The sequence below is a fragment of the Trichomycterus rosablanca genome, chromosome 24 (genome assembly GCF_030014385.1).
Source record: "Trichomycterus rosablanca isolate fTriRos1 chromosome 24, fTriRos1.hap1, whole genome shotgun sequence".
In the NCBI taxonomy this organism is placed as follows: domain Eukaryota; kingdom Metazoa; phylum Chordata; class Actinopteri; order Siluriformes; family Trichomycteridae; genus Trichomycterus; species Trichomycterus rosablanca.
This window is the reverse complement of record NC_086011.1, coordinates 17,829,486-17,842,111: the sequence shown is the minus strand read 5'-3', so window position 1 is coordinate 17,842,111 and position 12,626 is coordinate 17,829,486. Positions and strand designations below refer to the sequence as shown.

The following is a 12,626-nucleotide window of genomic DNA, read 5'->3' as shown; positions in this document are numbered from 1 at the left end:
AAAAGTCCTTGTTAGATGGATGCAGGTTGATGGATGCAGGTTAGATTAATGCAGGTTGCAATCAGAGTCTGAACTGTACAGTTGCAGCAAATATATACAGCGGTGCCTTGTAACTCAACGTCCCCTAAACTCAAAATCTTTAAAACTCAACGCCCTTTGTCGGGAAATTTGTACCCTTAAACGCAACGTGTTCAGTTTGTTTTTTAAAAATGTATTTAATTTCAGATTAACAATAAACAGCCGCTTTGTTCAGCGCTTGGCTTGAGCGGTAATACGTCATCAAAGTGTGAATATGAGACGAATCTGCATTTGTGTGGAATAACCATCAGATATACTCCACATGTATCTGTGTTTATCTGGATTTTTCTCACTGTTTCACTTTTCAACTTGTATTACAGCTCGAGGTTCTGAGAAATTGTAAGAATCAGCTTTTATTTCAATGTTTTTAATATTATATTTGTGTTATTTTCAGTGTGTGTGTCAAAAACCTCATTATTTTACATATGCCTAAAATATATGCAAGTCCACAGGACCATGGCACCCATTAACAGGTTTCCCTGGGAAAAAATACCTTAAAACTCAACTTTTTTAAAACTCAACACCACTCCCAGAATCAAATGACGTTGAGTTTCAAGGTACCAGTGTATGTAAAATTTATATACACACACACACACACACACATCTTAAGTTGGGATTAACTCGCCTCAGTCATGCATCAAGTTACTTTCTGTGGCGTTTTCACCCAGTGTTCCCTGACCATGCAAATGCAGTCTACAGTGAGTGGACGTAAACTTTTTCTCTCTTGGACGTCGCTCTTTTTATTTTTAGGGAGGTTTAACTAAACGGAGAAAAGGAAGGAAATGAATCATCCTTCTGCTTTCAATACACTTACTCATATCATGAATTTGGTTGACAAGAAAAGCTCTGCTTCTAAACTGTTTAATGGTCTCACCAAAAAAAATATTAATTGCATTTCTTAGTTTCTTGGGACTACACCAACAACTAATTCATATATTTTCACTTTAATGAGCCTCTACTAAACAGTTGAGTTGATCAAACAAATGATGCAACTTTCATGGATGATTTTTCAGCTGCTTTTCAGCTTCAAGTTAACATAAAGGTTAGAAAGGCTGTTTTCTTAAAACCATCTATCAATATTTTTTAGTTTAACACGAGTCAACTAAGGAGTAGATACTTAGATACTCAAGTATTTACACCGATAAGGCATAACATTATGACCACTCTTCCTAATATTGTGTTGGTCCCTGTTTGCTGCCAAAACAGCCCTGACCTGTCGAGTCATGGAGTCTGACACCATCTATCAGAACCAGCATGAACTTCTTCAGCAATTTGAGCTACAGTAGCTCGTCTGTTGGATCGGACCACACGGGCCAGCCTTCGCTCCCTACGTGCATCAATGAGCCCTGGCCGCCCATGACCCTGTCGCCGGTTTACCACTGTTCCTTCCTTGGAGCATTTTTGATAGATACTGAGCACTGAGATCGGGAACACCCCACAAGAGCTGCAGTTTTGGAGATGCTCTGACCCAGTCGTCTAGCCATCACAATCACAATTATGCTTGCCTGCCTAATATACCCCCCCACTAACAGGTGCCGTGATGAAGAGATAATCAGTGTTATTCACGTCACCTGTCAGTGCTCATAATGTTACGCCTGGTCAGTGTAATCTCAAAGTGAACTCGACCAAATAGTTAAGCAGACCGTTAAAGGGTTTTAACCTCATTTTAATAAAACATTCTCAGGTACAGAAAGCGCAATATAACTTTATTGGTTTATTCTCTACCATCGGTGTTACATTTAATGCAGTCATTCAAATTTCACCTGGAACTCTAATCAGAAGCTTGCTGTGTAAAATAGAAGCACCCACGTTCAGTTTTCTGTTGCATTAATATTGAGGTCTGATTCTTCTCCTTTTTTTTCTTAAATCTCAATAACAAAAACACATGTTCATAGATATGTATATAAAAAACAAACAATACAAGTTACTGGAGACTTTAGGATGTGTTGCCGGTACTTCCTGTGCCCATCAATATTAATTTTTGGATAACACTTTTAAGGACCTGCCTTGACCTTACGTATCTTTTTTAATTTTCAGAAAACAGGGTTGATTTTTTTTGTTCAATGTACATTTATCAATATCCATGGGACCAAGAAGCACCTCTAACAGAAGACAAAAGGCAAAAGGGGGACACTGTGTACGGCACTGTGGGATCCGACGTTCTCTCGCCTCTGTGGTTTAGTCTGATTTGCTAATTTGATTCTGCGATGCCGCTCTCCACGGGAACCACACGACAGTCCTCAAAACTGCAAAAATAAGACGTACACGATAAAGTACAACTGTGGAATCGGATAACATATGATCTAAGAGGATTAAAAATAAATAAACGTACGTTTTTAAGGAACTCCTCAGCCACGATACGAGCTCGGGCGTTGACGGCCAGCTTCATCTCGCTGATCTCCTTGTCGATTTCCTCCATGAAATGGATTACAAAGTCCACCAGCTTGTGCTTGTACATCTGCTCCGTGTGGAAGTTGGTGATCAGGAAGCTGATGTCGTAGCCCTGCACCAACCGAGTGAAAAACCGAGTCAGGTCATTAGAGAAACACTGAAGTAATGCTCGGGTGTAAAGCCATACAAGCTTACAGAATGTCTAACATGTCTACACACGTGGTAGCTTCAGAAATTAGTATCCATGTCCAAATATCTGCACACAATCCTAAGATTACCATGTGCAATGCTCAACGGTGTCTCACCTCAACAGGTTTCCTTCTCAGGATGAAGAAGTTCTCCGCTCTCATCATCATGAAGCGCATAAACTTGTGGCACAGGATCTTCTCGATCTCATCGGCCTGATCGGAACATCAAACAGGGTGTTAGGCTTTATTTAAACACCCCTAATTTAAATTAAACACAACCATAAACCTGGAAAATTAGATACAGGCTGAACATGTAGCTTTTCCACCTGCATTTAACACAACTAGATTACTTAAGTTCACAGGTGATATTAGGAAATCTGGTGGATTACAAAGAAGCCAGCACGGGCTGAAACAACTGTTTGGGATGGGCTATACTGTTTTAAGAGATTAGTATAACGGGCTGTAATATTAAAGTCTTAAGTTTCCATACACTTGTAAGGGACGTATGTTATTTATTTGACCTAAAAACAAACAAATACAAAACCCGCTGGGTCAAACAACAGGTCAGTTTAAAACACTGTTATTTTTATAACAAGTTCTATCCTGTAACGCCACTTTTTATCCTTATTCTTACGTTTAATTTCCTTCTTTTAAATATGTATATATATATTTTGTTTTCCTATTTTAATTATTCATTTCATTAATATTTTACTGCTTTTAAATGCTTTGTTCCTATTTATTTATTTATTTTTATTCATGTCTTTTTCTTGTTTATGTAAAGCACTTTGAATTGCCTCTGTGTATCAAATGTGCTATACAAATAAACTTGCCTAACTGTTCCCCTCTTTTCCCCTTAGTCTGCCACTTCTTATTGCCTTTAGCAAGCTTTTGACACAGCTGTATCCTGATTTATCCTTTCTGAAACCAGCTATAGGATAATCGTACTTGTTTTCATGATTCCACCCACTTCTTGCAATGCACCGGTTTAGCACCAGAGCATTAACTGGGTTTGTATGCCACACATACTTTAGGGCATTATGGTCAAAAATAACTTTTGTTTCACTTCCCCACATATTTGTACTTAAAAATGATTGTGAAAATCTGTACAGTTTGTCCTGGATTTTGTTTGATTATAATGCTATACACAGGAGGGGTTCAAACACTTCACGTTTTGTGAACTCGTCCACTACAGGAACCAAATTTGAACATTTTAGTGCACAATTCATTTCACTGCAAAAAATAAAAATAAAGAAAAATTGCTCCTTTTGGCTTCACATGCAATATAGGAATTAAAAGGCACTGGGTGTACAAGATTATGACTTCAGATTCATTACAGTTTGGCACAGTATATTCTAAAATCTTATTATATGTACCATCCATGACATGTAACATCCCAGGATCTTAAAATAACACTGAACTAACATATATGAATTAATAATAAAAGTCAAGATGGTAAATATGCTCTGTAACTTTAATATCCTGTCACGATATCTGTTCTGTTCATGCTCATATATGAAAAGCGTCATTAACCACACACAATAAACCCTGATGCGAAATACACATGGCTAATTCAGGCTCAGCAGAAGTAAAAGCAGGAAGTCTGACCTGTTTGACGGCGATGCTGACCCGCACCGAGTTAATGGAGCCCTCGATCAGAACCTTCTCTTTATCGTTACGGCTGATCACCACCGGCTGCAACAGCAACTCTTTACTGCTCCTGTAGTAACAGAACAAGGCTTTGTTCTAAATCTATATACATGCAATAATCTGACTGAAAAATGATTTTCAGTATCTGCTGTTAACTGATGTTGTATTAAACACTTTTCATATTAAAGTGGTTTCATTACTATTTTTAAATTACAAATCTAAGAAACATATTTATTAGCTTCAGATGAGTTATTGAGCTTTACTGTTTGTTTATCTTTATGGTGACAGATAGCACATAATTCTGCTTCCAGCTCCTTGACTGAAATCTCATATAAGTATTCTGTCAGAGTATTAAGCCACTTAGGACTGAGTCTATCATTTGTGACTCACCTGACCTCCACCTCCGGTTTGTTATGCCGCTCAACCACCTGAGAGGAGAAGTTCTCCAAACACAGGGCGGCCTGCAGAGTGGCACGCACTGCGTTCAGGTACGGGCGTAGAGTCGCCGTCTGAAAACAGGTTAGAAAGTAGAAAAAAAAAAGACAAACTGTGATGTCTGATATTTTGATGTGCATAATATGTATCCTTTAAACAAATGACCAGATTTTCTGGACTAGGGATGTGCTGGCAGTATATTATTGTATAATAATAATAATGAATTCCATTCAAGCATTTCATTTATTCATCTCGAGTAAACCTGATCCTGATCAGGGTACCAGTGTAATACCCTCAACACTGACCAGGGCAGCAATTCATTACATGCTTAATAACAATTAGAGTAAAACCCCCTAGACGGACTTAGATGCTCATTAGCAATGAAAAATGCAGTAGTAAGGGCTTGGGGTTTTTTTTGCACTAACCCCATGACCATATAACGCTTGCTTGACAGTGGACAGTGTCATCCAAGCTCCAACTTCTCCTTAATGGCAACCTGTTTTTTTGTTTTTTTCTAACTACATCTGACCATTAAGACATTTTCATCAGAATAACGTGACAGTAATAGTCTGTTTTAATCATTAAGTCCCAAAATAAGAGGAATAATCTCAAGACTGCCAGAACCTGCAACTGTTAACTAAGGTGGGATCTTTTAGCCTGTCATTTCTAATGTATGAAATAAACCTAATCATTTCAGGAACAAAATAAAGCAAATTAATCCACAATTAAAATGTTCATTCTTAATATAAAATAACAATTCCACTTATTTGATTACTAACACTGCACTGCATTACTAAACATGATTAGGATGTTACATTGCTAAACAGCGTTAGCAAAACAGCACCAACAATACAGAATTATAGCCTTATTTAACAAGCTATCTTCATCGCTCGAGCTTAAATAAGATGTAGTTTCTGACACTGCATTATAATAAATAGCAAAATAATAATTCATTGTTAGATTTGTCCCCTAAATAGAGCAGAAAATTTCCTACCATTTTTGTGGTCCTTTGAGGAAGGCGGAAGTATTCACGCCACGCCTGTCGTTTTTTTCATACCTGTATTCTAAAAATCACGTCTACTGCATGGCGATTGGTTCATCTCGCTGTCTATTTCTAACCAGCCAATAGAGCACACGCTACGAAATAAGATTAACCAATCAAAGCAAAGAGGGCGGGGATGCTTATAAAACGGGTAGAGAAAAATTATAAACGCCCACCTCTATAGCGACTCTTGTGTCTGTATGTCATATAGTAGCGGCGCAATACTCAATTCTAGTTTATGTATTTCACAACAAAATACATATTCTACTACGTGATATTGTCCTAATTATATTAAATTGGTTTATAAATGAAAAAAATGTGAAAACATAACAGTAATGTTTAAAAGAGCAGCAATGTTACCACTTGTATTCTAGACATACGGTAACACTCTTATCTCTAAACCTGCAATGAATCGCGTTTACTTCCATATATGGCAAAATTATCAAATTATTCATTTGGGCAAATATTTAAATACAATATAGTTAATAATTTTAATATTTTATACATTTAAAAGAATTGTTATTATTTTATAAAATCATATTACACGTTTTTACTCATTAAACATTTTGACACATTTAAGTTCGCCGCAGCTGGAGTTGGAAGAAACCATTTTATATTACCAGTTGAATTGATTATGTAAATATAGGGGTGTCCGTGTTGTGATAGAATATCACTTGTTGCTTAAAATCTTTCGTACAGAATTTTAAACACTTAATAAATTCCTCTTTTAACAGTTAGAATGTTTATAAGTTTGCGTTGTTAGAACATGATCTTTTAAAATGTCTATTTTAGTAAACCAGACCACCCTATTCCTTGAAATGGTACAGTCAGTACTTGACGGAGCATTCTGAGGTAAATAGAAATGTTCATATTTTGAATATAAATGCTACAGATGTGAATACTAAATATACCCCACTTTATTGTAACAATTAATATAATATATTTAAGCGCTATTTACAGACATAATAAGATGGTTAATTTAAACCCGCACACGCTATGTGCACGAAACTGGCTAGCAAGCTTGCTAAGCTAACAAGCTAAAGCATTAGCAATGCTATATAAATAAAACAATTAGGACTATTAATGTTGTTTATTGACATGAACGCGCAGTAGGTTAGTTTGGACAAGGTTAGATATTGCTCATAATCCAATAGTTATAATTAGTAAATTAAAAAACTTTAGAGAGCTTTATTATTAGCTCTATAGATTTGGTATTCTTTATTATATCAGTGTAATATTTTTATTTAGATATATTATGTGATAGGTAAATAGTAATATCTGTGTAAGATAACCGTAAATAAAACATAAAAAACGTTTTAAAACTGTATGATATAAAAATTATGGAGAAAACATGATATGCTTGTAAGAAATATGTATATAATAAAATAAAAGGGCAAATAGTGGAGGAGGGAAAATGTAAGAATGCAAAATTTAATGGAAATAGAAAACAAATGGGGGCATAAATGAAAATAAAATGAAACATGAAAAATAGGAGAGCAGCTGGAAGAAGAAAACAAGAGTTTAGGGTTACAAAGGATGAAGGAAAGTGAATTTGGAATTAAAAAAAGGAACAAAGGGAATTGATGACAGGAAAAGAAAGGAACCAATCACAAAAGACAGTAATAACATATTGATTAACTGGGTTTAAATGTTAAAAAATAAAATAAGGCAGCACAAAAGAAAATACAAAAGAAAATAGATAAGGAAATGAAAGATGTATAAAAGGAAGAAACTAAAAATATCGGGGGATTTAGGAAGTAAAATGATACGAACAATCCCAAGATAGCAAGAAAAAACTAAAGATATTGTTCCCTTTATTTAGATAACTGGTAGTATTTTCATACAGACTGTTTTCAGTTTTTCCTGTGCTAAATTCTTTGGTTGTTTTCATTCCTCACAGATCAAATTCCCTCTAATTAAGAAGATGAGTGAACTTAAGGACTGTCCACCACTTAAGTACTATGACTTTAAACCCGTGGAGCATGTAAAGGTCTGTCCGCGCTACACTGCAGTTTTGGGCCGATCAGAGGACGATGGCATCGGCATCGAAGAGCTGGACACGCTGCAGCTGGAGCTGGAGACACTGCTTTCCTCAGCCAGTCGACGTCTCAGGGCTCTGGAAGAACAGAGACAGGTAAGAAAAGGATGCACAGCATTTCAACCCACTGCCTTCCTTCCTTTAGATCCACACTTCGTCTGCTTCTCGATTATTCACTCCATACCTTTGCACAGATTCTGACAGACTGGCAGGACAAAAAAGGTGACAAGCGCTTTCTAAAACCAGTCAAAGAGACGGTCGATCCCGCGGCTTCCGCTCGCCCCTCCAAACCCAAGAAGCAGAAGCAGGATGGGAAGGCGGGTCACGTGCCCGGTCCTGGTCCAGGCAGGCCCAAATCTAAAAACCTGCAACCCAAAATTCAGGAGTATGAATTCAGTGAAGACCCGCAGGACATACCCCGCACCCCAAAGAACGACACACCTAACAGGTGAGCCGATGGTTAGTTATTACACATTTATTAATCACTGATTTAGATCCAGAGAGTGACGGTACTGTTCGTGTGGTAGATTCTGGGCCTCGGTGGAACCATACTGTGCAGACATAACCAATGAAGAGATCAGACTTCTCGAAGAGCTCCTTAAACCGCCTGATGATGAAGCGGAGTACTACAAGGTAAAATGCACAGCGTGTCGATGTGCAACACCATTAACTGTTTGTTAAAAATGTTTATTATTTATTAAAATGTTTATTATAAATTATTTTAATTATCAATTATGTTTGTGTATTGAAGATTCCTGCTTTGGGAAAGCACTACTCTCAGCGCTGGGCACAAGAAGACCTGCTGGAGGAGCAGAGAGAGGGAGCACGAGCCAATGATAAGAAAAAAAGCATCCTGGGTCCATTATCTGAGATAGATGCCAAAGGTAACTCGGATGTAAATCAGTTAAACCACTTTGTTCTATAAAGATTTAACCTGCAAGTATTGTGTTAGTGAAACCCTTGTGTTTAGTTGCCCTGTTTAAACATGGTAACTTCAGGGCTGTGTTTCATTTTATATGGTTCATCAGCGTTATAAACTGGTAAATTTTCCTGTACAGATGTTGACACCCTGTTAAAGAAGTCTGAATCTCAGCACGAGCCTCCAGAAGACGGATGCCCGTTCGGCCCTCTCACACAGCGTCTGCTTCAAGCTCTGGTGGAGGTCTGACATTTATCTTTAATATAAATCACTGCCAACGTAAATGCATAAAGCTCCAGTCAGAAAGCATATGGCTTTGTGTTTCTGTGTTTGTTGTGATGGGTTCTATGACAAACACACACCCATAGAGTGTTTTCCTGTAGTCGCATGGTTTCTGGATCAGCTTAAGCTTAAAATGATGGTGAAATTGTGTTGTAGGAGAATATCATATCCCCTATGGAGGATTCCCCCATTCCAGACATGCCAGTGAAGGATGATGGGGCCGGGACGTCACCTCGCAGCCAGGGAAAAGCTTTCAGGTATAAATGCACCAGTTCTACTCTCTCTCGCCCTCCTCATGCTCCTCTTTCCCTAAATAAAATCGGTGATGCTGACTTTGTCTCCTACTGTATGTTTTCATAATGTTTTGTATCATCACAGTTTTAAATTAAGTTCTTGGTTAGTTGATGTTGTGAATATAATAACGTTTAAGAAAATCTGTATGGGTAAACACTATAAAAAGGTAGCCTTATACTGTATATTTCAGGCCGCTCAGGTGGCGCAGCGGTAAAAAGAAACGCGCTGCAACCAGGGCTGGATTCTGAGAAGCGTGGTATCGAATCCAGCCTTGCTTTACCGGTTCGAAGCTGAGTGGCTATATGAGCGACGATTGGCCGGTTGCTCATGTGGGGGGTGGGACAAAGAACCGGATGTGGGTCTCTCTCTGTCAGAATGCGATTGCGTTCTCTGCCGGCTGATTGGAGGCGCTTACACAGAGATGGGAGAGGGTGCCCTTAGGGTGTGTCTCTCCGCATGCAACGCTAGGTGGCGCCAAACTCGTCAATGTGTGGGTGGCAAAGATGCATCTGGCTGCTGCTCGTGTTTCGGAGGGGATACGGGTTAGCTTCAATCACCTCCGTCAGGGCAGGGTTCGGCATAGACAGAGAGGAAGCACGATGCTAATTGAACAATTGGATGCGCTAAAAGGGGAGAAAAAGGGGTAAAAAAAAAAAATAATAATAAAAAAAAATCCTATACTGTATATTCCATATAAAGTAATACATTAATATTAGCCTAGGCGCCCAGGTGGCACAGCGTGATATTCCGCCAGCACACCAGCACCGAGTGTCTGAACTCCCGGGTTCGAAACTCGGTGTTGCCAGCGGTCGGCTGTGCGCCATCTGGCGGGCATAATCGGCAGTGCCTGCAGCAGATACCTAATTGGCCACCGTATCTGCATACGCTGGGGGAAGAGACGTCTGTGCGAGAGGAGGAGGGCGTGTACGGCGACGTGCTCTCCTCGGATGCGATCTGGTATCCGTCAGCAGCGGAAGGAAGGAACATGGGGAGAAAATGCATTAAAAATAAGCCTAGAAGTAATACCAGTTAAATGTAATATGGCTGTAAGAAACCACTGGTACTTAATTAACAAAATGTCATTTAAACTAAACTTTTTTCAAAGCTGAAATTACTTGTAGGCTCACCGTACTGTTTTGTCTTTTTCACGTCAGCGTTCCTCACACACGCTCTTTGGAGGCTCGGATCAAGGAGGAGCTGATAGCTCAGGGTCTGCTCGATTCTGACGAGAGACAAGGCGCAGGGGGCGACTCGGAAGACGAGGTGCTTGCTGAACTGCAGAAGAGGCAGGCCGAGCTCAAAGCTCTGAGCTCTCACAACCTGAAACGAAAACAAGAGCTGCTCCGGTAAGACCTGCCTTCAAAACAAACCTCGGAGGCAAACGTAGGTGTTGACACGCGTGTTCGCCATATTCGGCCCGTTTGTATCCGTCCCTTGCAGGTTAGCGCGGGACGAGATGAGGAAACAGGACCTCCGTCAGCGCGTCCGAGTGGCCGACAACGAGGTGATGGAGGCCTTCCGGCGCATCATGGCTGCCAGGCAAAAGAAACGCACCCCGACGAAGAAAGAGAAGGATCAGGCATGGAAAGCGCTGAAGGAGCGAGAGAGCATTCTTAAACTGCTGGATGGATAAAAAGCTGTGATTGGCGGTGTGATGTGGTTCGTCCTGGGGACCAGAGTTTAAAAGAAACAGAGCTGCCAGTTCACTAGTGTCCAGACAACCAGCAGTACAAAACCGTGGCAGGGTCTAGACGGATTACTGTAGTTTATTATTGCCTGAATGTAATGTAAAGATAATACGGTAATATTGATGTACCATTAATACTTTTTTCCACTGACACGGTGCCAGTACTGATTCTAACCAGTGAACCTTTTTTTTAGGAAGTTCTCTGCATTTCCACCAGTTTAAAGCTGAACCAAGCGGAACACCTTGAACAGGAGAGCCAAAGCATTACAGGGCATCACTCATTAACCCTTTAACATCTAGGTGCAATTTAAAGAAGACAGTTAGTATTGGGGGCATGTGCTTGGGTGGTGTAACGGTAAATTTCACTAGCCTACTACCTATGGGATCCTCGGTGGTGCTATGGCTGGTCGGGCGTCTACATACAGACATGATCGGATATGTGTAAGGATGGATCGGTGTCTGGTCCAGGGTGTGTTACCGCATTACCCAGTGATTGCGGGGGAATTGGACCCATCCTGAAGCTGACCACGATATCCAGGTGAATATGAGTAAATGAATGTGTGAGTGTGATGCCCTGCGATGGATGGGTGCCCTGTCCAGGGAGTATTCTTGCCTTGTTTCTTGTTTCCGGTTTCAGGTGACGTCAACGCCATTGTGACCTTGACCAGTATAAAGTGATAATTGAATATTAATGGATAAATAAATGTGTGAAAGGATGGAAACCAAATAATTACCTGTCTGCACTCTGAGCACTTTTTTAAGTGGGGAAGTGCTGGACAGGTTTAGATTTGACACTGGCACCTTGGTACAGCCACGTAAAAGGGATTTATTTTTCACACTGAGCAGGACTGTGGAGAATCATGACTTAGCTTCATTATGAGAAGTGAAGTTGCCATCATATACACATACGGACACATTTTGAAATACTTGTTTCTTTCTCTTGATTTTGTCCTGTTGAAGCTTCATCGAACAACCCGGAGCATAACTTTCACATACATTCTACTGTCAGACACCCAGTGATTACAGATCAAGCGAAGAATGGGTGTCTGTTCTATTTTCTGTGGTATTTCAATGTGAAAAGAAGAAGGGTGTGAATATAACAGTTTACAAAGAACACTATTAAAATTGCTGTCAGGTGATAGTAGTTTATTTCATGCATGATGAACATTGTTTCGTTTCGACTAGACAACATGGACGATTCAGTATGTTTTGTTTTGTTTTTGGTACATAATATCATGATTTTGTAAATAAAGTGGTTTGGTTTTGGCCTTTTATAAATGATGATGTGAGTGTTGTTACTTTTGTGTAAGACGGTAATAAAACGTTTAAAATAACGTCCAGCATTTTTGAAAAAAAGAAAAAAAAAGAGGTCAGACTAGGGATGACCGGTATGATTCGTTTTTTAAATACCTCCATACCGTAGCACAGTTAATACAACAGCTGTAGGCTTCAGTAGGCAGCAAATCAAATAATATAACTCTATAAACAGTCGATAAAGAAGCTTTCAGAGCAATCATTAAAACACTTGATTCCAGGTTTGTCCTACGAGGCGAAATACTTCAGGTCAGTCGTTAAACCAATGTTATAAGCGAACTGGAAGCGGAGATATTTAAAGTCGTCCACTT

At 39.4% G+C, this 12,626-nt stretch overlaps 2 protein-coding genes across 4 annotated transcripts; one reads left to right on the top strand and one right to left on the bottom strand.

Moving 5' to 3' along the window:
• Nucleotides 1–1,763: 1,763 nt before the first annotated feature.
• Nucleotides 1,764–5,767, bottom strand: arpc4l (actin related protein 2/3 complex, subunit 4, like). The gene is made up of 6 exons (XM_062986353.1): nt 5,734–5,767; nt 4,695–4,813; nt 4,263–4,374; nt 2,775–2,870; nt 2,411–2,581; nt 1,764–2,324 (listed from the first exon to the last, which is right to left on the bottom strand). Exons 1-6 carry the CDS (start codon nt 5,734–5,736, stop codon nt 2,319–2,321), a joined length of 507 nt encoding a protein of 168 aa, XP_062842423.1. The 5' UTR covers nt 5,737–5,767; the 3' UTR covers nt 1,764–2,318.
• Nucleotides 5,768–6,553: 786 nt separating this feature from the next.
• tada3l (transcriptional adaptor 3 (NGG1 homolog, yeast)-like) lies at nt 6,554–12,282 on the top strand. Of its 3 annotated transcripts, none has more exons than XM_062986430.1 (9): nt 6,554–6,633; nt 7,682–7,915; nt 8,014–8,267; nt 8,347–8,452; nt 8,571–8,703; nt 8,878–8,981; nt 9,177–9,277; nt 10,469–10,660; nt 10,755–12,282. In XM_062986430.1, the coding sequence occupies exons 2-9, from the start codon at nt 7,706–7,708 to the stop codon at nt 10,945–10,947; spliced, it is 1,293 nt and encodes a 430-aa protein (XP_062842500.1). In that variant the 5' UTR covers nt 6,554–6,633; nt 7,682–7,705; the 3' UTR covers nt 10,948–12,282. The 3 variants fall into 3 exon arrangements, 1 of the variants encoding a protein (XP_062842500.1); XR_010007461.1 differs by lacking the exon at nt 6,554–6,633 and having other exon boundaries at nt 7,168–7,915; nt 10,755–11,115; nt 11,196–12,282; XR_010007462.1 differs by lacking the exon at nt 6,554–6,633 and having other exon boundaries at nt 7,168–7,915; nt 10,755–11,539; nt 11,639–12,282.
• Nucleotides 12,283–12,626: the final 344 nt, after the last annotated feature.